At 59.1% G+C, this 20,405-nt stretch overlaps 1 protein-coding gene across 11 annotated transcripts in view; it reads left to right on the top strand.

Moving 5' to 3' along the window:
* The window catches only part of CAMK2B (calcium/calmodulin dependent protein kinase II beta), a 108,079-nt gene that overhangs the window by 72,744 nt on the left and 14,930 nt on the right, over positions 1–20,405 (top strand). For 5 of the 11 annotated variants that reach the window (XM_030932108.1, XM_030932107.1, XM_030932102.1 and 2 more), the window contains 10 exons: positions 179–244; positions 7,798–7,870; positions 11,451–11,553; positions 11,644–11,727; positions 12,322–12,416; positions 12,636–12,758; positions 13,206–13,289; positions 14,228–14,270; positions 15,336–15,410; positions 20,298–20,338. In XM_030932108.1, coding sequence (XP_030787968.1) covers positions 179–244; positions 7,798–7,870; positions 11,451–11,553; positions 11,644–11,727; positions 12,322–12,416; positions 12,636–12,758; positions 13,206–13,289; positions 14,228–14,270; positions 15,336–15,410; positions 20,298–20,338 — 787 coding nt within the window. The remainder of the gene's footprint in view (positions 1–178; positions 245–7,797; positions 7,871–11,450; positions 11,554–11,643; positions 11,728–12,321; positions 12,417–12,635; positions 12,759–13,205; positions 13,290–14,227; positions 14,271–15,335; positions 15,411–20,297; positions 20,339–20,405) is intronic. The other 6 variants (XM_030932109.1, XM_030932103.1, XM_030932113.1 and 3 more) reach the window with 3 other exon arrangements.

The following is a 20,405-nucleotide window of genomic DNA, read 5'->3' as shown; positions in this document are numbered from 1 at the left end:
GTGGTTGGTGATGATGGTAGTTGGTGGTGGTAATGATCGTGATGATGCTGGTGATGGTGACATTAGTGATGATGGGAGTGATGGCGATGATAGCAGTGATGGTGGTGGTGGTAGTAATGGAGGTGACAGTGTGACAGGGGTCTCCAGAATCTGTGACCCCTTCATGCTTCTCCCATAGGGTCACTGGTGGGGAGCTCTTTGAAGACATTGTGGCGAGAGAATACTACAGCGAGGCTGATGCCAGGTGGGTGCAGAGCCCTCATGCTGTCCTTACACCTTCCTCTTCCCTTATACCCTTACCATCCCTCCTTCACCCTCTCCTGCTGCTCTTTCTAACCCACTTCTGGTCCTGAGCATCCTTGCTCACCCACACCCCAGGGCGATGGGCATGAAGCCAAAGGAAACTTATAACCTCAGTGCAGAGCCAAGAGGCCACCTCCCCTCCACGCCCAAGGGCCCTGTTCAGAGGGCTTGGCCCTGGGTCTGTGGGCCTCCCACTGTGGGGATGGAATGGAGGAACTTGGGCTCCATCCAGGCGGGGCTTCCTGTGGACCCTCAGGCAGCCCTTCCCACAAGGCCAGCCCTCCCCTGGGGGAATGAAGAGGGACAGATGGTCTCAGAGATGGCTGTTGGTGGCCTGGCTGCTGGAGACCAGATTGAGGGATGGCAGATGTCAGCTGGGGAGGTGACAGGGCCAGTCCCTGGAAGCATAGGCCACTGGTAGCCTGCTGTGGCCCAGGCCAGATGCCACCCTGACACCTGACAAGGATGTCTCTCGTAATAGTGCATCTCACCTCAGGGACAGCTGACAGCATTACTACCTGCCCATTGGGCTCTGGCCACCCTGCTCTGCCACAGAGATGTGTATTTAAAAACAAACAAACAAAAAACCTGAGGCCAGGCATGGTAGCCCACACCTGTAATCCTAACATTTTGGGAGGCCAAGACAGGAGGATTGCTTGAGACCAGGAGTTTGAGACTAGCCTGGGCAGTATAATGAGACCCCCTCTCTACCAAAAACTTAAAAGAAATTAGCCAGGCATGGTGGCACACATGCACATCAGCTACTTGGGAAGCTGAGGTAGGAGGATAATTTGAACCCAGGAGTTCAAAGTTGCAGTGAGCCGAGATCGTGCCACTGCACTCCAGCCTGGGTGACAGAGCAAGACCCTGTCTTCAAAAAATAAATACATAAATAAGGCTAATGGAGGACCTCGCTAGGTGGTGAAATTGTGGATGATTTTAAATTTGTATCTTCTTTGTCTATTTAAAAACTCTTTTTAGTCCAGGCCGGTGGCTCACGCCTGTAATTCCAGCACTTTGGGAGGCCAAGGTGGGCGGATCACCTGAGGTCGGGAGTTCGAGACCAACCTGACCAACATGGAGAAACCCTTAAAAATACAAAATTAGCTGGGCGTGCTGGCGCATGCCTGTAATCCCAGCTACTCGGGAGGCTGAGGCAGGAGAATCGCTTGAACCCAGGAGACGGAGTTTGTGGTGAGCTGAGATTGCGCCACTGCACTCCAGCCTGGGTGGACAACGAGAGCAAAACTCTGTCTCAAAAAAAAAAAAAAAAAAAAAAAACCTCTTTTTAAAATGAGTATGTATTACTCTTCTGATCCAGAAAAATGAATTTTTTTTAAAGTAGCAGGAGTAGTTTGATGTGACTTGCCTCTGCACCAATAGGAAACTGCCCATGGTGACATGGCCCGCGTCCCTGATGGGCAGTGTGAGCAGTTCTGCTGCCACTGGGCCTCCCCTAGAGCCGGGCAGAGAGAGGGACAGAACTGGCGAGTCTCTTGGCCCCAGACTTCTGTGGGGTTCGGGGCACTGGCTTCTTTTCTAAGGATCCTTGAGGAGGAACTTTGTAGTTTGCAGAACAGCCTGGAGAGGCCTGTGCCCTTGGAGCGGAGGAAGACGAGGTTTTCCTTTATATTCTACTTAGAAGAAAAGTAGAAAGTGGAACGGAGCCCTGTGCCCCTGCTCTGAGCTTCTGGGGTGAGATATGTCACAGAGCGTGCTGCTGCCTGCCTGCTGGCCAGGTAGACTCGAGGGTCCCTGGTGGCCCATCTAGACACCTGCCGGGGCAGGTGGGATCCTAGGGTGGGTGGAGTGCCCTGAGGGGTGGGCAGATGCTGGGCAAGGGTGGGGGCATGTGGCCTCTGAGAGCCTCCCATCAGCAGATCAGACCCCACAGCTAGGGCTCAGGAGTACCTTAGACCACAGCCCCACCCTCCCCGACCCCCACCCCCTGCCCATGCCCCATCACAGGCTCCTCACTCCCACCCTCCTCCTCACCTGCCACCTCCAGCCCTCTCCCCTGCCCCCCTGCACCCCACCGTCTCCTATGCTCCCTCTGCCTCCTTAGCGATGTCCTGCACCACCCAGAGCCCCTCAGTTCCCGTGGATCCCTTTTGGCCCTGCTGTGTGGTTCAGGCGTTGTTGTGTTCATCAGGTTTGGGGAAGGAGGCACAGCCTGTTGTCCCCCGCTCTGGGGGCAGGCAGCTTGAGAGTCAGGCTGCCCAGAATGCTGCACCCCTTGCCGTCCCAGGTGGAGGCCGGAATGGGGCAGCCCCAGCCATGGGGACGAAGGGGTCACCTGTGACTTCCTCATCACACCAGGCCAGTTCCCTCTGGAGCGCCAGTCCCTCTGCCCAATCCACAGGCACGGGCTTGCTCGGCATCTCCCTCCTCAGTCTGAGTCTCTGATGGCCACACAGCACCCCCCACACACACCCACAGCCCCTCCCTGTGGCGGGCCCTGGGGTGCCTGACCTGGCAGCAGGAGTCCCACCTGCTTGAACCCCAGATTTTCTGCTGTGGGCCGGGGGACCGCAGAACTGGCCTGGCGAGGTCTGGAGCAGCCTCAGGGTAGGCTCGGGAAGGGAGAAGTGAGGGATTTCTAGGGTCCTCAGGAAATGCTTGGGCTGTTCAGGTCCCAGGAACCATTGCCAGAGCAAACTGTAGTGTTCCCTGCTCTGACCCAGGTCTCCCCACCTCCTCTCACAGGACACCCGATGCAGAGGGCACCCCTGGTGTATGGGGTCCCTTGGAACCAGCCAGAAGAGATGTTCTCTTAGAAACTCCACTGCCTCCGCTGAGGGTTTGGAGCTCAAATGGAGGGCATTCCGTAGCCAGACTGTGGGGAGCGAGGGGGTGCACGGCCTGTGTCCTATAGAGGGTGCCAGGATCTGGGCAGTGATTTTGGAGGCTGAGCGGGAGAGGGGACATGGAGAGGGAAGGAGTCTCCTGGAGAACCCCTCCTGGGTTGGCCCCGCTAGTGCAACAGCCTCGGCATGGGGCCCCTCCTCAGGCTTCAGCAGCCTTGGGCTCCTTTCTTTCTGGGTGAGCCTCGTGCCTGCCTGGGGCCGCAGCGGCTTTGCTCTCTGTGGATGAACTTCAGCCTTCAAGCAGTGGATCTTGGTGGAGAGTCTGACAGAGGTTCTCGTGGGCCCCTACTCCACAGGCATTGCCACAGACTCGGGGCAGGACTGGAGCAAAGGAGGGGGCTTAACTTATCCCCGGGCGGAGCCCCACGTCTGAACAGTCAGGGTTGTGCTGAGACAGAGGTAGAGAAGGACAGGCATGGGAGAGGATGGGCCGAGGCCTCCTGGCCAGACCTGGGCAGGGAGGTGCTTTCTGAACCACACAGACGCAGCCAGGGCAAGTGTACTAATGCCCTGCCTGGTACCTGCCAAGGGCCAGGAGCTACTGCCGCGGAGCAGCTGACAGATTTCTGAATGCGCCCCATCTAAGGAACAAGAAGAAAGAGAACAGTCATTGCTTTTCTGAACTCATTTCTAACCAACAAAGCTGGAAATTCATCTTAGGAGGAAGCAGGGTCTTATTTTGGAGTTTATGGGGGAACTAAAGGGTGCCCATGTCTTCTTCAAACAGGGAAAGCAAAGTTCAAAACATTTAGAACCTATTTTTTTTTTTTTTTTTGAGGCGGAGTCTTGCTCTGTCGCCCAGGCTGGAGTGCAGTGGCCGGATCTCAGCTCACTGCAAGCTCCGCCTCCCGGGTTTACGCCATTCTCCTGCCTCAGCCTCCCAAGTAGCTGGGACCACAGGCGCCCGCCACCTCGCCCGGCTAGTTTTTGTATTTTTAGTAGAGACGGGGTTTCACCGTGTTAGCCAGGATGGTCTCGATCTCCTGACCTCATGATCCGCCCATCTCGGCCTCCCAAAGTGCTGGGATTACAGGCTTGAGCCACCACGCCCGGCCTAGAACCTATTTTTTTAAAAGCAAAGTGGCGGCCAGGCATGGTGGCTCACGCCTGTAATCCCAGCACTCTGGGAGCCCGAGGCGGGTGGATCACAAGGTCAGGAGATCGAGAGCACCCTGGCCAACATGGTGAAACCCCATCTCTATTAAAAATACAAAAATTAGCCTGGTGAGGTGGTGCATGCCTATAATCCCAGCTACTCTGGAAGTTGAGGCAGGAGAATCGCTTGAACCCAGGATGTGGAGGTTGTAGTAAGCTGAGATCACGCTACTGCGCTCCAGCCTAGGTGACAGAGAGAGACTCTGTCTCAGAACAAAAAAAAAGCAATGTTGCTTCTGAAAGATGGGTGAAGGGACCATGTGCGATGCTGACTGTCCCCGGAGGGGGAGGACCTCAGAGCCCAGGCTGAGAATAACGTCCCAAATGCTGCTTGGGAACAGTTCTAATCACAAGAGTGACATCTTAAACTGTTCAAAACATGTAAAAAACAAAAACAAACCTAGAAGAGGTCTGCCCTTCCTAGAGGAGACAGCGATGTTAACAGAAGGTGAGGGCAGATAGATGGCGTGACGATGAGGTCTCACATCCTCCAAGGGCCGTGGTCTCAGATGATACCAGGACAAGGGCAATATGAGGACAGATCCCTAAAGTGCAGGGGACTGCCCTGAATGAGCTGTCGGAGGCAGTTGGTTGTCCCATCCCACCTACCCTGCTGGGTGCAGCCTTGTCTTGGGAACCCCTGGCTTGCTCAGCCAACTCGATCCTGAGCATGCGTTTGCAGGGCCTGGAGCCTGTGTGACAATGGACGGGATGGACTTGATCTCACCAACACATGCCAAGTCCCCATCATACCCTCAAGGACACCATGGAGAGGTGCAGACCCAATGCTGGCCCCATAGTTCCCCTGTCTCTGGCATGGGTTTGGGGCCCTGCACCACCAGCAGGGGAGGCCAAGGAGGACTGGGTGAGCCAAGTGTGGAGTCATGGGGCGATGACATCTGGGGAGGAAGGAGGATACAGAGTATGGCCAGAGCTGCAGCCAGGACTTAGTAAGTCTGAGGCTGAAAGAAAGTCGACAAGGAAGGTTCAACTCTCACCTTCAGCAGTAGTCTGTGGGGTGCATGCGGTGCAGGCTGAGCCCCTGTTGGTGTCCAGGGAGGTATCACTTCCTGGTGGCCACAACTTCTGCACACATCACTCCACCAGGATAGTGCCTAAGGGCAGAGGAAAGTCCAGCCCTCAGGGAAGTGATGGACCATGGGGATGGGCTGGAGGAAAGTGCACACAGTTGGACAGGAGGAGCCCAAGATTTATGCTCTTCCCAGGACAAACCAGGGCCAAGACTGACCACAGAATCTGGCCAGCGCTGCTACCGTCCACACCACACAGCAGTGTATGAAGGGGCCGGCTGGCCCCTGGGAGGGCCACACTGAGCTCACTTTGCATCTAGACCCATCTGGATGGCTCTGGATATCTGACCCCACAGCCTCACCCCAGACTGCCCAGGCTTCCCGTCCCGCAGGGAGGCTGAGTCTGCCCACCAGAGGGAAGCCCCCGCAGCCAGCTCGCCATGCTTAGGCTCACAGGCCTTGCCAGGACACAGTTGGCCATTCAAAGGAACAGATGCCGGGCCCCCTCAGGAACAAGGAGGAGGGGCTGGTCCAGGCAGATGAGAGCGTCATGGGAAGTAGATGGCCCTCATAGTGGCTTGTCATGGGCTGACTTCAGGGACACAGCCCCATACGGGAGTTGCAGGAGCAGAAGAGAGGCCAGGAAGAAGTCTCTAGGTGTAGGCCAGGGAGAAGGGAGGATGTTTCAACAAAGGGGCAGGACACCCCAGGGCACATGGGGAGGAGGGAAGGCAGGACACCCCAGGGCACATGGAGCATGGAGATAGGATTGTGGCTCCCACTCTTGGTGACATTGAAGTGACACCACCAAGGGCTGTCTCCCATGAGTTTGGGCCTGGTTTCTCCTGACCCCACACACCTCAGGAGTCCTTTACCCATTAGGACTCTGAGGGCTGGATTTCTTCAGAAGGAAACTCAGATTCACTTTTAAATGCAATGGCTGACGCTGTGCAGATGGGACCAGGAGGGGTGGGAGCTATTTGAGGAAGAGGGCTGGCCTCCCGTGTCCTCTCTGAATTTGCTGTTAGGAAAACAAAGCCCACTCATCCTGCTGACTGTGGTCACCCTCCTGTCCCCAAGGATCTGGCTGCGATAGAAGGGTCTTGAGGGGGGTCTTCCTGTCCCTCCCTTGACCCTGCCCAGTGGGGCGGTGACTGAGACCCCAGGCAGGTGGGCATTGGCAGCCTGTGGCAAATGCCTCCAGGCCCAGCAGGGCAGCCTCAGAGTTGGTGGCTGCTATCACCCTGCATGGTGGAGCTGTCCCCAGGGAGGGGCTTGTGTTGGGCTCCAGGGGCACCTGGGCAGAAGCAGATTCAAGCCACAGGCTCTCAATGTGTGCAGGGGCTCCGTGGCCCTGGGTCTGATGTGCTCTAGGACAGGTGTCAGGGAGGTGGCCTCAGAGCAGCTTGGACCTCTCCTCCCAGCCAGTCACGGCCTGGAAGAGCCCAGGACTTCTGCCAACAGCCCTCCCTGACTATGAGAGGAAAGGTTGAAGGGGAAGCTCCGTGTGCTCAGTGCTGCACACACACGGCACTCAGATCCCTGGGAGCTGAGCTAGATGCCCCTAGTGCTGCTGGAACTGAGCTGCCCAACACGGTAGCCACCAGCCAGTGTGGAAGCTTGGGTTTCACTTTTTTTTTTTTTTTTTGAGACGGAGTCTCACTCGGTCGCCCAGGCTGGAGTGCAGTGGAGCCATCTCCCTGCCTCAGCTTCCAGAGTAGCTGGGATTACAGGCATGCGCCACCACACCCGGCTAGTTTTTGTGTTTTTAGTAGAGACGGGGTTTCGCCATGTTGACCAGGCTGGTCTTGAACTCCTGACCTCAGGTGATCCGTCCACCTCGGCCTCCCAAAGTGCTGGGATTACAGTTGTGAACCACCACGCCCAGGCGGGTTTCACTTTTTATTAAAATGAAATAACTTGTGCCTGAGCACATTATTTCTGCTCCAGCACAGAGCAGCGTCCTGGTGCCTGGGGCTTTCTCACACCGGGCAGCCCCCTCTGCCCCCACCCCCAGCCGTCTTGGCCCTTCCCTGTCTTGGTTTTCCAGCCCTCTCACCCGGCCCACTCACCTCAGCCCGCCTTGCAGGGTACAGGCTCAGCCTGGCCTCCCTCCTGAGGGTGCCCAGCTTAGGGTCAGGCTTGCCCAGCAGGAGCCTAGGGACAGGGGTGTTTCCTTTGAAAGTCACTTCTGTGTGCCTGGCTGTGCCCTCTGAGCAGATACGGACCCAGAGGGGAAGGCAGGGCCAGGGCCAGGGTTGCTGGCCTTGGAGGTGAGGAAGGAGCCCCAGAGGCCCCTCCTGGCCAGCATCTCCTACCCCCTTGACTCGCTTTGTCCCCCTGGTACCCCAGGCCACACAGCACCATTGCCCCTGCCCCCAGTGCCTCCTCTTGCTGCTCCCCGGGGCCACTCGCACTAACCCACCTGCTGTTTGCCACAGTCACTGCATCCAGCAGATCCTGGAGGCCGTTCTCCATTGTCACCAAATGGGGGTCGTCCACAGAGACCTCAAGGTGAGTCCCCACCCCACTCTGTGCCAAGTGTCTGTTGTCTGTACCTGCATGCTGTGTACAAGGAAGTGTGAGGGGCTGGACAGTGTGGGGCACTGTGGAGCTCGGAGGGGGTGAGGTATATGTGTGTGTGTGTCCTTGTGTGCATGCATGGAGTGTGTGCATGCATGTGCATGTGTATGTGTGTGCACCTCCTGTGTGGAGGGTGTGCATATGTGTGTGCATGTGTGGAGGCATGTGTGCATGCTTATGTGTGTGCACCTGTAAGTGTGCATGTGTCATGTGCATAGAAGTATGTGTGTGTGTGTGCATACATGTGTGTACATAGAGGTTCGTGTATACATATGTGCATGCCTGGGTGGAGGCATTGTGTGTATATGCACATGTGTGTATACATGCTCGTGTGTGCATCTTGCACCTGTGTGGGGATGTGCATGTACCTCCACACAGAGGTGTGAGTGCATATGTCTGCATGAGTGGTCGCGTGTCTGTGTGCCTGTGTGCATGTGTGTATACATATGGCATCTGTGCATGCACATGTGTGTGGGGACTGTGTGCATGCATGTGTGTACAAGTGTGTATGTGTGTGCAAACGTGTGTGGGCATGTTTGTGTGAATGCATATGTGAATGTGTATGGGTACATGTGTGCATGTATGCATGTGTGTGCATGTCTTGTGGGCATGTGTGTACATGTGCATGTGTGTGCACTTGTGTGTTGGGGGGTGTCTGCACATGGCCCTCCCTTCCCCTCCAGACCTTCAGGGCTGGGAGGGGTTAGTCTTCAGAAATCAGCCTGTTGCACCGCACTCCAGCCTGGGCGATAGAGAAAGCTAGTAACAAATGTCCACTCAGGGTCTCACTGTGAGCCCCCGCCAAGACTCCACTCTGGCAGGTGGGGACACAGGTAACAGAGGGCTGACGCTGCTGGGAGCAGGGTGGTGACATCAGGACTCGCCAGGGTCTGCCAAGTCCTCCCAGCCCTTTCTCCAAGTTTCTGCTGCCCCCAGCTTAGGTCTGGGCAAAACAGTTCTAGGCTCTCTTCAGAAGAAGGTTGGTCACCCCCCAGGGCACAGGGTGGCCTCTCAGAAGCTTAGCTGTCTCTGCTCCTCCCTCTCTCCCTTCCTCCCTCTCTTTCCTTCCTTCCAATCTCCTTTCCTCCTTCTTCAACCCCACCTTTCCCAAGGCTTGGTTTAGCCTGCTGCTTCTCTGTAGACAGGCAAGCAGTGTGGACCCTGGGACCATCACCCTGAAGGTATTTAAGACCAACCTCCCCACTGGTTTTCATGCTGGATGGGGGTCACACCGTTCCTTAGGCCATCGATGATCTTTGCACTGCTCTGGGGAGAGCGCCACACCAAGAGCACATCTGGGACCCTCTCCTATGCCCTTTACACGCCACCATGCCCCCTGCTCCTTCTCATCTCTGCATCCCAAGCATGTCCTGCTGTGTCTCACCTGCGTCAGCCTCACCTGCGTCAGGTGCTCCTCTTGGGGCCACATGGGTTGGTGCTAGGATTCATTGGTTCTCCTGTGAGGGGTCACAGACATTTTGTTACCAGACCCCATGATTTATCTGGTTAACTTTGGGGCCAAGGCATAGAAGTGGAGGTCAATGGTACCTCCTCCCCAATCTGAGGGACAAACAGAATTCTTGGTGTCTCAACCTCCTGTTGAGGGGGACAGGATGTCCTTTTCTCCTGGACAGAAATCCACCGTCTTGATCGTGACAGCCCAGGAAGCAGCAGAGTGATGGGGTGCTCTTACCCCACGGGGGAGGGTGGCAGAGAGCAGAGGGCAGTTGATGTCATCCCAGGGAACTGCAAAAGAGCCAGGATGGAGCTGTAGGTGGGAGCATCACTAGGTGGCCTAGCAGGGGTGGGCACAGCCTCAGAGCTACCCTGGAGCCTCCAGGCCTTCTCGCCCAGTGCCTCCTACAGCCCATGTTCACTTAATGCTCCTTCTCTTCAGAAGAACTGCTGGTCTGTTTCCTCCGGGAAGGGGGCACATGTGGCAAGTCTGCTCTGGGCTGGATGGAGAAATGCAGCCCCTGCCCCTCCTCTGTCCGACTTCTCCATGTGGCTGCACAGGGAGCTTAGGGCCTCCACCCACTCACGTTGGCAAAATCATCATGTCCAGAGGCCTGTGGGTTGGTGCTCGGTAGACAGGGATGCATGTGCCCCAGTAGACTGGGACCCCCACGGTGACGAGGAGGTGGAGGTGGGGGACAGAAGCCCCCAATGCTGCCCTGTCAAGGGGGCAAACGGCCTCATCCCGCCTGCTCCATAGGGCATGGCGTGAGCTTTCAAGGAAGCTCTGGGTTTCTGCTGGGGGCCCTCAGCGCTCGGGGCTGTGCCAGTCTTTCCACATGGGGATAGCGTATGTCATTCATTCTGGGGGCCACTTTTTCACATGTCAAGATCTCTGAGGTTTACAACCAGTGTTAAAAGTGGGTGGAGTGACTCTGTTTTGTCTTTTTTGGCGGCTCATCAAGCAGCAGTGTGATCCCGAGGGTAGTGTGTCAGATGGAAGCAGTGCCAGGACAACGGGGCACTCACCAGGGCGAAGGGGTGGCTTGGGAGGCTGGCCAAGGGGACCTGAGAGCTCCAGGGACCCCCCCCCTGCTGGTCACGGACAAGGAAGGCCTGCAGCTGAGAGACCCCACTGCTGGGATGTGGTGAGGCTGATGGGTAGACCAGGGCCTGGTGGGTTTGAAAGCTGGGACAGGAAGGCCCCACAGGATGCAGTGGCCCTGGGACCCCCTCAGGCCCTCAGTGCCAAGTGTCCCCAGTCTGGGAACAGCAGCCTCCTTGGCCGTTGCTGCGGGACAGGGAGCAGATGTCCTTCTGTCTTGAGCAAGGGCACTGCTCCCTGTGTCAGAGCCTGAGTACCCCCCTGACCTGTGGATACCCAGCGGGCAGGGGCTCATTGCAGGGGCCTCCTTCCTGCCCCATGTAGTGGAGATGACCAGAGCCAGGGGCACTTGGTGGGTGGATGTCCTGGGCTGCCCCTAGTGCTGAGGCCCCTAGGCGCTTCTCCTTGCCCTTGGAGGTCACCATCTCAGCAGGAAATACTTGAACCTCCCCTCAAGCAGCCCCTGACATCACGTGTCTCTGGGGAGTGGGAAACAGGGAGGAGAGGGAGGGCCATTGCAGTCCCTCAGCCAGTGGGAGTCCCAGGGCCACGGGAGCCCTCAGGCACTGCACAGTCTGCCCCAGAGCTGTGGGGAACATTCAGTTTGCTTGTAAGGATGAGCTTGAGGTTTTGGTCTAACTGGCCCCCAGGTTGCTATTTCAGGGTATGGGGATCCAAGCTCAGGCTGAGAGCCAGCTTTCCTCTGAAAGGCCAGAGCTGCTGTGTCTCTGTCCCCAGGGGCAGAGGGGCTGTGGGGTTGCAGGCTCAGCATCTGGGACTCTGGGGTGAAGGCTCAGCTGTGCCTTGCAGACACCATGGGGCAGGGCTCAGACCTATGCGCCTGTCTCTTGCAAACCACTGTTTTCTCTGTTTTGTAACCTCCCACCCCTCCCTGCATAACACCTCTGGATTTAAACAATGTGCATCCTTGTGCCGGTCACCTCCCTGCAGCCGGAGAACCTGCTCCTGGCCAGCAAGTGCAAAGGGGCTGCTGTGAAGCTGGCAGACTTCGGCCTGGCTATCGAGGTGCAGGGGGACCAGCAGGCATGGTTTGGTGAGTGCCAGGGGCAGGGTGTGTTGGCTGGCAGTCGGCAGGGCAGTAGGTGGTGTGACAGCCCCTCGTGGCCTCTTCCCCTCTCTCTAGGGTTCGCTGGCACACCAGGCTACCTGTCCCCTGAGGTCCTTCGCAAAGAGGCGTATGGCAAGCCCGTGGACATCTGGGCATGTGGTGAGGCCTGGCCTGAGTTGGTGCAGGGCAGGGCCTCGGGTGTTTTAGGACTTCCCACCTACATCCTGGAGTGTGCAGTGACCAGCACGTGTTGCTCTCATCTGGATTTATCTGTGTCAGACCTGCCCTTGAGCTGCCCTGGCAGGGGTCTGCCCACGCAGCCAGGAGCTCCCTTTCCAGCCAGATTAGCGTCACTCACATGACCCTGGCGCACTCCAGTGCTTGCCCGCGCTCAGCAGAGGTCTGGTCCAGAAGTGTGGTGGGTGGACGGGAGTGGAGAGGAGAGGTCAGAGACTGTTGGGCCATGGGCAGGGCCCCTTCTTGGGTAGGGGTATCCTCCCACAGAGGTGGGTAGCAGCAGAGGGGCTTCACGCCACCCGCATCCCCGTGATAGTTTGGGTGTGGGGCAGAGTGTGGAGGGGTTGGCTGTGCCCTTCTGCCCCAGTGTCTACTGCACAGGTGGGGGCAAAGGAATGCTGGGGACCCCAGTGCCCTCCTAGGGCCACAGGAGCTGGGCAGTGAGGGTGCAGGGCATGGGCTCCATGGATGGTGGCACCTACGAGTGGCTGTGGTGCTCACAGGCCCCATCCGCAGGGGTGATCCTGTACATCCTGCTCGTGGGCTACCCACCCTTCTGGGACGAGGACCAGCACAAGCTGTACCAGCAGATCAAGGCCGGCGCCTACGACGTGAGTGCACTGGCCCCTCTCTGATGTGCTCCCTTCCTCCAGGTGTGGCCGGGTGAGGGCAGCCTGGGAAGAGGCCAGGAGTGGGGTGAAGCCACCTGTGGCCAGGTCCTGGGTCGTGCTGTCCCAGATTGGTGGCCAGAGATGAAGCTCCTTGGAGAATTCTGGCCCCTGCCCGAGACGGAGCTTCAGGCCCGGCTGGGGCACTGTTTCCTTCTGCAGTTCCCGTCCCCCGAGTGGGACACCGTCACTCCTGAAGCCAAAAACCTAATCAACCAGATGCTGACCATCAACCCTGCCAAGCGCATCACAGCCCATGAGGCCCTGAAGCACCCGTGGGTCTGCGTGAGTCGCCCTCGGTGCCCGTGGTGGGGAGGGGGCTCCTGGTGGAGGTGGCCTCAGACCACTCCCCTGGCGAGGGCCCCAAGAGGGTCCTGTTCCTGACATTCAAGAGCTCCCTTGGGTCCCCTGGGTGCTCCTTGTGGCCTCTGGCTTGGGACACACCAGCACGTTTGTGAGGCCTGGGGCTTGGAGGGCATTGGAGGGTAGAAGCAGTCCCTTCCTCCCAACTGCAGTCCTGTCTGTGAGGGACAGAGTGGGTGAGGCAAGGGGGAGACGAGTCTTAAATCCCAGGCAGGTGGGGACAGACAACCCTTGCGACAACCCTTGCTGCAATGGTGGCTGATGGCTCTTGGCATGTGGGGACCCTGGGGTGCTGCAAGCCTTGCCGCCCTGGCCTCTCCCCTGTGCCTTGGGCTCCTGGCTGCCATATGACCACCCCTTTCCCCACAGCAACGTTCCACGGTAGCCTCCATGATGCACAGACAGGAGACTGTGGAGTGTCTGAAAAAGTTCAATGCCAGGAGAAAGCTCAAGGTGAGGCCCTGGCCCCTAGTCCCAGGCATGGCCATGCTTCCCTGCGTCCCTCTGGGCTGGAGCAGAGGGGCCTTGGAGGGGTCTGGGTAGACCTAGGGGTTGCTGCTGCCCCCAGGACTGAGTGTTAGCAAGTCCCAGACTGGATGCATCAGGTGAACTCAGGCCAGCTTGGGAACGAGTCCAGAGGGGCCCTGGGCCAGGTGTGGCCCCTCCTAGTTGTCTGTGCCACCTCCGAGCAGCCCTTGGAGGGGCCGTCCTGAAGTGCTGGCTGCAGGCTCCTCACCTGGGCTCTGCAGGCAGTACGCACCATCTGGCAGTCACACTCTTAGTATAAGCAAGTCTGAAGCTTTCGGCTCAGACAGGTTTGGTAAGGAGAGCAGAGCCACACACACTGGTCTTGGGTGGGCCGGGGGAGGTCAGGGAGGGAGGTGGGCACCAGTAGGGTATCCGACCTGCTTGCTTTGGCCAGGGCTGGCTCCAGTGACCGCACTCAACTCGGGGGTTCCAGGCTGGGGACTTGTTGCCTGACTGCCCTCTGCTGGTCTCTGAGCGGTTCTCCCCGGAAGCCCCAGGACTGGTGCCCTGTCTGAGCCTGTCAGGAAAAGAAGGGGCTGTCAGGGAGCTGGACCCCAGAGGAGCTGCCAAGGTGACCAGCTGTTCTGGCGACCACTGAGGCGTGAGGAGTCTTGAAGCAGTTAGAAACTGTAGTTGGTCAACAGGTTTAGGCCCAGGGTGTGTGTAATTCTGGAAATAGGTGATCTGTCTCAGTGCGGCTGTTGGGTTCCTGGAGCTCTTGCCTCTCTGGAAGGCTGAGGTCATGTCAGCCTCATGACCGTGAGTCTGAGCATCTGGGCAGGAGGACAGAGGTCTTATCCTGGCCAGAAGCCAGCAGGGAACACTGATGGGACAGCTCTGGTTTTATCTGTGTCTCTCCCCAGGGAGCCATCCTCACCACCATGCTGGCCACACGGAATTTCTCAGGTGAGCCTTTCTTCTCCAGAGAGACAGGCACTGCCCCATCCCTGCTGGCCCATGCAGGATAGCGCCTCCTTCCTCATCAGCCTCTCCACTCCTCCTCTGCAGCAGGCCCTCCCTCGGCGTCTGCCTCACTCAGCTCTGAGACCCACTGCCCACCTGGCCCCTCTGGGCTCCCACCTTGGGTGATACCACAGGGTCCAGTCCCCTGAGGCCATCACCTTTGTGCTGGGTCTGTGTCCCTCCACCCCCTGAACACGAGCGTCTGTGCTGCCCCACTGGGGCTCACAGCATCGTGTGTGTCTGTCCAGGCGTTTGTCGGGCATCTGTGTGGCCTCCTTGTCATTTTGAGTGCTCTGAGCAATGTGTTTTGTGCGGGAGGAGGGCAGAAGGGATGCGGGGTGATGCGGGAGGCTCAGGGGCCTCCTTCCGAGTTCTGGATGAGCTGCAGCCTCCTGCCCCGGCCGCTCAGAGTGGGTGGTTGGGAAGCAAGTTCTCTTGGTGGGGTGTGGGGTGTGGTGGAGGGGTGGGGTCTGTTATAGACCCCTGAGGCCCAGGGAGCTGGCAGACCCATCTGGGGCATGACGTTAGCCCCAGAGTGGAGCCAGCAGCCCAGGTCTGGACAAGCTGTGCCCGTGGCTTCTCCGTCGTCCGACACTCCGTGTGCGAGCGTCTGTGATCCGTCTCTCTCGTTGTCCGTTTGCATCTGGCGCCCCCCACCCGCCATCCTGTTACTTTTGCTGTGATGCTGTACTGCTGGGAACGCGTGCACACGGTCACACCAACACTAATAGGACTGTCCTGTCTGCTGTGTGCTCACCACACCCTTCGGGCACGAGAAGCCCCCACTGGGGTTTTCTAAGGAGAAAGGAGGCAAATGCTTTTCCGTGTCAATCAGTCCAATCTTGTTTTCACTCTCTTGAGCAAAGGATTCTGGAACCATCTGTCACCTAAACTTTAACTCTAATCTTCTTCTGCTTCCTTTGTCTCTTTTCTTCCCTTACCTCGCCCACCCCTCGTCTGTGTCCGCCCACCCCTCCCTTCCCCTCGTCTCTAACCCGGTGCTAACAGTGGGCAGACAGACCACCGCTCCGGCCACAATGTCCACCGCGGCCTCCGGCACCACCATGGGGCTGGTGGAACAAGGTAGATGTGTCTCGACCAGCGTCCCGTCCGCTCCCGCCCATCCCTCCTGCCAGCATGCAGCCCCCTGCTGCACGCAGCCGCTGGCTGGGCTCCAGAGCCGCCCCAGAGGCCGCCAGGCCCCCGGGAGCACCTGCTCCCGTGTGGTCACATCCCAGCAGAGCCCACCGCAAGGGCAGGGAGGCAGCCCCCAAGGCTCCTTGCCTGTAAGAGGAGGGGCTGGGCTAGGTGACTCATGGGCCACACCAAGCCCTTCTGGTCCTGGCCCCTGAGGTCTGGGGGTCTGAAGACCCCCATTAAGAATGGCCTGGGCCCCACAGGGAGCCACTGGGCCTGCTGCTGGGGAGTCTGAGTCCTGAAAGGAGAGCCTTGGGGAGCAGGGCCAGAGAGGCAGAGGCCCTTGGGGCAGACCCACACCCTGCCCCTTGGGGGCCGCACGGAGACGGTGGTCTGTGCTGCTGAGTCCCACACATGCATGTCTGCCCCGAGCATCCCCCAGGACAGGCCGCTCTGGAACGGGGTGGGGGTTTTAGGCCCCCAGAGGAGACTTTCAGGGTTTCCTCTTGCGTTGTTTCTGCAACGTCCTCCTCCCCTGGCACCAAACGCTGTGAGGAAGAAGGCCGGCACTGCCCACCTGCTCCTCTGGGCTGTGCAGGGCCAGAGCCCAGGGGCCCAGGTTGGCTTCTACCCACCTGCTGGCTTATGACCATGGACAGACCCCATGAGGGCTAAGTGACCCCAAGACCTCCTTGCAGCTCCAGCCTGAGCTGAGGGCTGGTGAGAGCTTAGGTTAGGCCAAGCTGGCAATGCCTGGCCACAGAACACAGAGGGACCCCAGGTCCTCCCTGGGCTGAGCTACTGAGTTCCCTGTCAGTGCCTCCAACATGGGCTGGGGACCGGGCAGAGGTTCCAGGGTGCTGGGGACTGCCTTCCCCAGGCCTCCTCATGACCCCACAGGGTGAGCAGCCTGGCCTTCCCAGCCAGAGAACCCTCCTCCTGGGGAGGCCCAGGCCGTCCTCAGGGAGGGCAGTCTGTTCTCCTCCCATGAGCCCAGTGGACGTGTCTAGCAGGCAGCACCCCGGGACGGCCCTCCTGCGTCTGCTTCATTTGACAGGCCTTTCCAGAGCACAGGCGGAAGGGGGCTGTGATTAGAAAAGGGTGAGGCTAGTGGCTTCTGGGGAGGTGCTGCTGCCCAGGTGACAGTGCTGAGAGACAGCTGCCTCTACGCTGCCCTGTGCCCGGAGCTCCCGCTGCAATGCCCGCCTGCCTGCAAGTGAACGTGGGGCGACGGTGCATGAGGCCCTGCATGTGTGGCTCCACCCTGGGCGCCGAGAGCGGCTCTGTCCTGGAGGGTGGTCAGTGCATGTGGACAGAGCCCAGCATGGCTGTCCTGGGTGACCAGCTAGGGGGACAAGGCAGAGGCGGGGCTGAGAGGACCGCCCATCCTGTTAGGTCAGCCCAGCTCAGCCATACCACACGACAGTGAGCAGGGAGCTCAGTTCTCTGCCCATGGCAGCTGAGTCTGGTACCATCCAGTCAGATTCTGGTACCAGCCCATGTGGCATAGCCCCCTCGACCCGCAGAGAGACCCTGTCTGTCGAGTGTGCTTCAGTTTGGCCTCTGTGGTCTCTCCTGCACTGATCGGGTGTAAGGGCACAGGAGACCCAGTGTCCGGCCAGCTGCAGGGTGGCAGCAGTTGCCCCGGCCTGGAGACCTGGGAATGGGCAGTGCCTTCCCAGGATGGAGGGCAGAGGGTCTCTCCTTGTCCCACAGAGGCCTGCGGAACCCCCAGCCCAGGTGTCTGGGATGCCTGTGACTGCTCCACCTACCCTGGGCTCCTGCGGCACCTAACGCATGCTTTGAACTTGAGACACAGAAAGGCAGTTCCTGTGCCCTTGAACGCTAGTGTAGATGGGTGTCGACAGGACTCTGGCCACGGTGAATCTGGAGTTAGTCCCAGGCAGAGATAAGAAATGAGCAGCCCCCCAAAAAATGGGTGGCCAGGAGCCATGCGCTCGGGAGGGCCGGGCCTGTGCAGCCCACACTCGCCCAAGGCATGCACAAGCGATTGTTGTAAAAGCGGGCTCACAAGGAAGGATGTTTGGGAACTGACTGAGACCACAGTGGCGTCTGCTGCCGGGCTTCCCAGAGCGCTGATGGCAGCATCGGCATGAGTCCTTCAACGAGGGCTGGTTTGTACGCAGCATTTGCCGCCCACTGGACTGTGAACTTCTGTCTTTTTATTTCCCACTGCTGCTGTGGTACATCTCCAGCAGCACAGTTTGGAAATGCGGGTTTTGATAGGCTCAAGGATCTAAATGGAACCTTCTTAGTACCAAGGACTGTCCCGGGTCTCTGTCAACCCCGCCGATGGGCCTAACTGTGTTGCCTCCTTTCCTGTGAGGATTTTCTGAGGACATGCCCGGGGAAAGGGCTCAGTTCCGCTGCTGACTGGGGCGCCGTGCTGGCCCCAGTTCCAACGCAGAGCCTGGCTGGAAGTGCCGCTGGGTTGGCAGAGGCTGCGTGCCTGGCTGTCCCCTCGGGGGTGGGGTAGAACCAGCCTTCTGCACACCGCCTGCTTCAGTTGGCCACAGCTTTTTAAAATGTGTGTTTCTGGAAGGGACTGGGTTCCTTCCTTGCCTGTTCAGCTCCCCACGACAAATGTCCTTAAGGCGAGGCTGGATGCCTCCTTCCTCGGGCTCCTAAGAGGAGCCTGTCCCCCAGCCGTGTCGGGCAGCTGGTCACCAGCAAGGACAGTATCCCCCAGCTGCAGCCTCAGGCTGGCTGGCGCTGGGCAGATGTTTCTGGGATGAATTGTGTGTGCTGGAGATGGGAGGGGAGCAGAGAGGGCAGGATACAAAGACAGGTGAGGGGGCTGTGGGGGCCTTGGAACCCTGAGTTCTGAGTCTTCAAGACTCTCCCTCCACAGCAAGTTACAGGGAAGCAGATCTGAGCCACAGCGAAGGGGAGAGTTGTCAGTTTGCGCTGTAAGGAAGTGGGCAGTCGGCATTTCTGGTCCTGGGAACTCACTGGGCAGGGCTGCCTTGGGGCATGAGGGAGGTGGTCCTGTGCGCGGCTTCACCAGGTGGGGCCTTAGGCCTGGGGACGGGAGAGTGGATGCCTGAGGCCCCTCTACTTCTCCATGGATCCTGGGAGGGACTCCTGGGCTTGATACAAAATTGTTGAGCATTAAGAGATCTGTGAAGAAAGGGAGGCTGGGAATAGAAACTGTGCCCACTGCACATGGGGTCCCCGGGGCCACGTGCAGCCACTGGTCAGGCACGACCGCAGTCCCTACAGAGCCCAGGAGGGGCCAGGGCCATGGAGGAGGCAGTACTGGGCATCTGAACAGGGAGGGGATGGTCAGCAGGGAGCAGGCCCAGGCCTGTCTATGCCCTGCGGGGTGCAACCTCCTGATCTCCATGGCAACCTGGAGCACCCAGCGTCAGAACCACCGGGAGGGCTTGTGAGGGATTGTGGAACAGATGCCCCGCCCTGGAGAGGTTCTGGCTCAGGAGGGTGGGGTGGACCTGGGAATTTGCATTTCTGACTGTACAGGGCACTTCTGCTGCTGCTGCTGCTGGGGTGGGGGGATGATCCCATTTGTGAAGCGCTGCAGTCCTAGGTTGAAAGGTGCCTGCCTGTCCCCACCAAGGCCTGTATGGGCAGCCCGGGGTCCCCAGGCAGGCGAGCCCAATTTCATGGCCTGGCCAGCCAGGATCCTCGAGCCAGGAGGTGGGGGAGGGGTGGGGGGTTGCTGTGCCACCTTCCTTCCCGGCTTGGCCCGGGGGTAAGCATCCCCACACTTCCCACATCGTCATCCCCTGGGCTCCAGCCTGGCTGCCTCTCTAACCCTGCTGCACCAGCTGGCCGCATGGCCCTGGCTCTTTTTGGTGAGCGTGGTCCAGGACAGGTCACCTGTGAGTCCTGGGCCCGCAGGCTTGCGCCCCTTCCCGAACCAACACAAATCTTGTTTTCTCTCTCTCTCTCTTCCTTCCTCACTCCCTCCCCTTCTCACCTTTCCTTTTCTGTAAGGTAAGCTGACTTCCTCTTTTGGTTTATTTTTTATTTTTTTATTTATTAATTCTGTAATTAAAATCCTAACAGCCATGGAGAGTGTGGGCACCAGGGGCTGGGGCCAGGCCCCCCGACCTCTGTGGGGGAGTGTTGGGTGAGGCAGAGGCCCTGCTGCTGGGACCAAGTGTCCTTGGGGGCTTGTGGGCAGAAAGGCCTGTGTTGACCCCAGTCAGTGCACAGAAGCGGCCCCAAGGCCAGGGCTGCCGGGCAGCTTGGAATGAGGGCAAGCAGGGCTGCCCTCGGTGCCTGAGCCGGGAGGCCCATTGGGCAGAGCTCTGAGGCCTGGGTGCCAAGGTATGGGAGTCTGAGAGCAAGGTGAGCGCCTGGGCTGGGACAAGGCCCCTGAGTGGGTGGCCAGCTGCAGCCCACCCACCCCTACCCCAGGATGGCGTGGCCCGGGAGGGCATGACCTCTGGGGTGCTGGCTCAGCTGCCCCCACCCCAACCTGGCACGGCTAGTCCTGAGCCCATCATGGAGGAGGCGGCATCCTGCCTTCCTCTAGGAAGAGCTTGCATGTGGCCCAGAAGCCAATGGGACTCCCCAGCACCCACGCGCATCTCTGGGTCTAGTCAGAGGAGAAATCCGGATGCCTGTAGGAGCCCCAGGGTCATGGAGGAGGCTGGAGACAGGGCTGTCCTGGGGTGACGGGACGGCCCCCCACCTGCTCAGAGCCAGCTTGGATGCTGGAGCCACACTTGCCTCAGGACCCTGGGCTTGCTCCTGGGGAAAGAGTGGGGTCAGGGAAAGGGGTGGGGGTGCGCTGCAGCGAGACCCAGGCCCATCACTCACCATACCTTCTTCCTCCCCATGCAGCAGCCAAGAGTTTACTCAACAAGAAAGCAGATGGAGTCAAGGTGAGGCTCCGGCCGGGCCCTGGGGTGCCGGGGGGCCCAGAGCCTGCAGTTTCACCCCCACTCCCTG

This window comes from Rhinopithecus roxellana, chromosome 6 (assembly GCF_007565055.1).
Source record: "Rhinopithecus roxellana isolate Shanxi Qingling chromosome 6, ASM756505v1, whole genome shotgun sequence".
Classification (NCBI taxonomy): domain Eukaryota; kingdom Metazoa; phylum Chordata; class Mammalia; order Primates; family Cercopithecidae; genus Rhinopithecus; species Rhinopithecus roxellana.
Note: the sequence above shows the minus strand (reverse complement) of the source record. Positions and strands in the feature narration are given on the sequence as shown.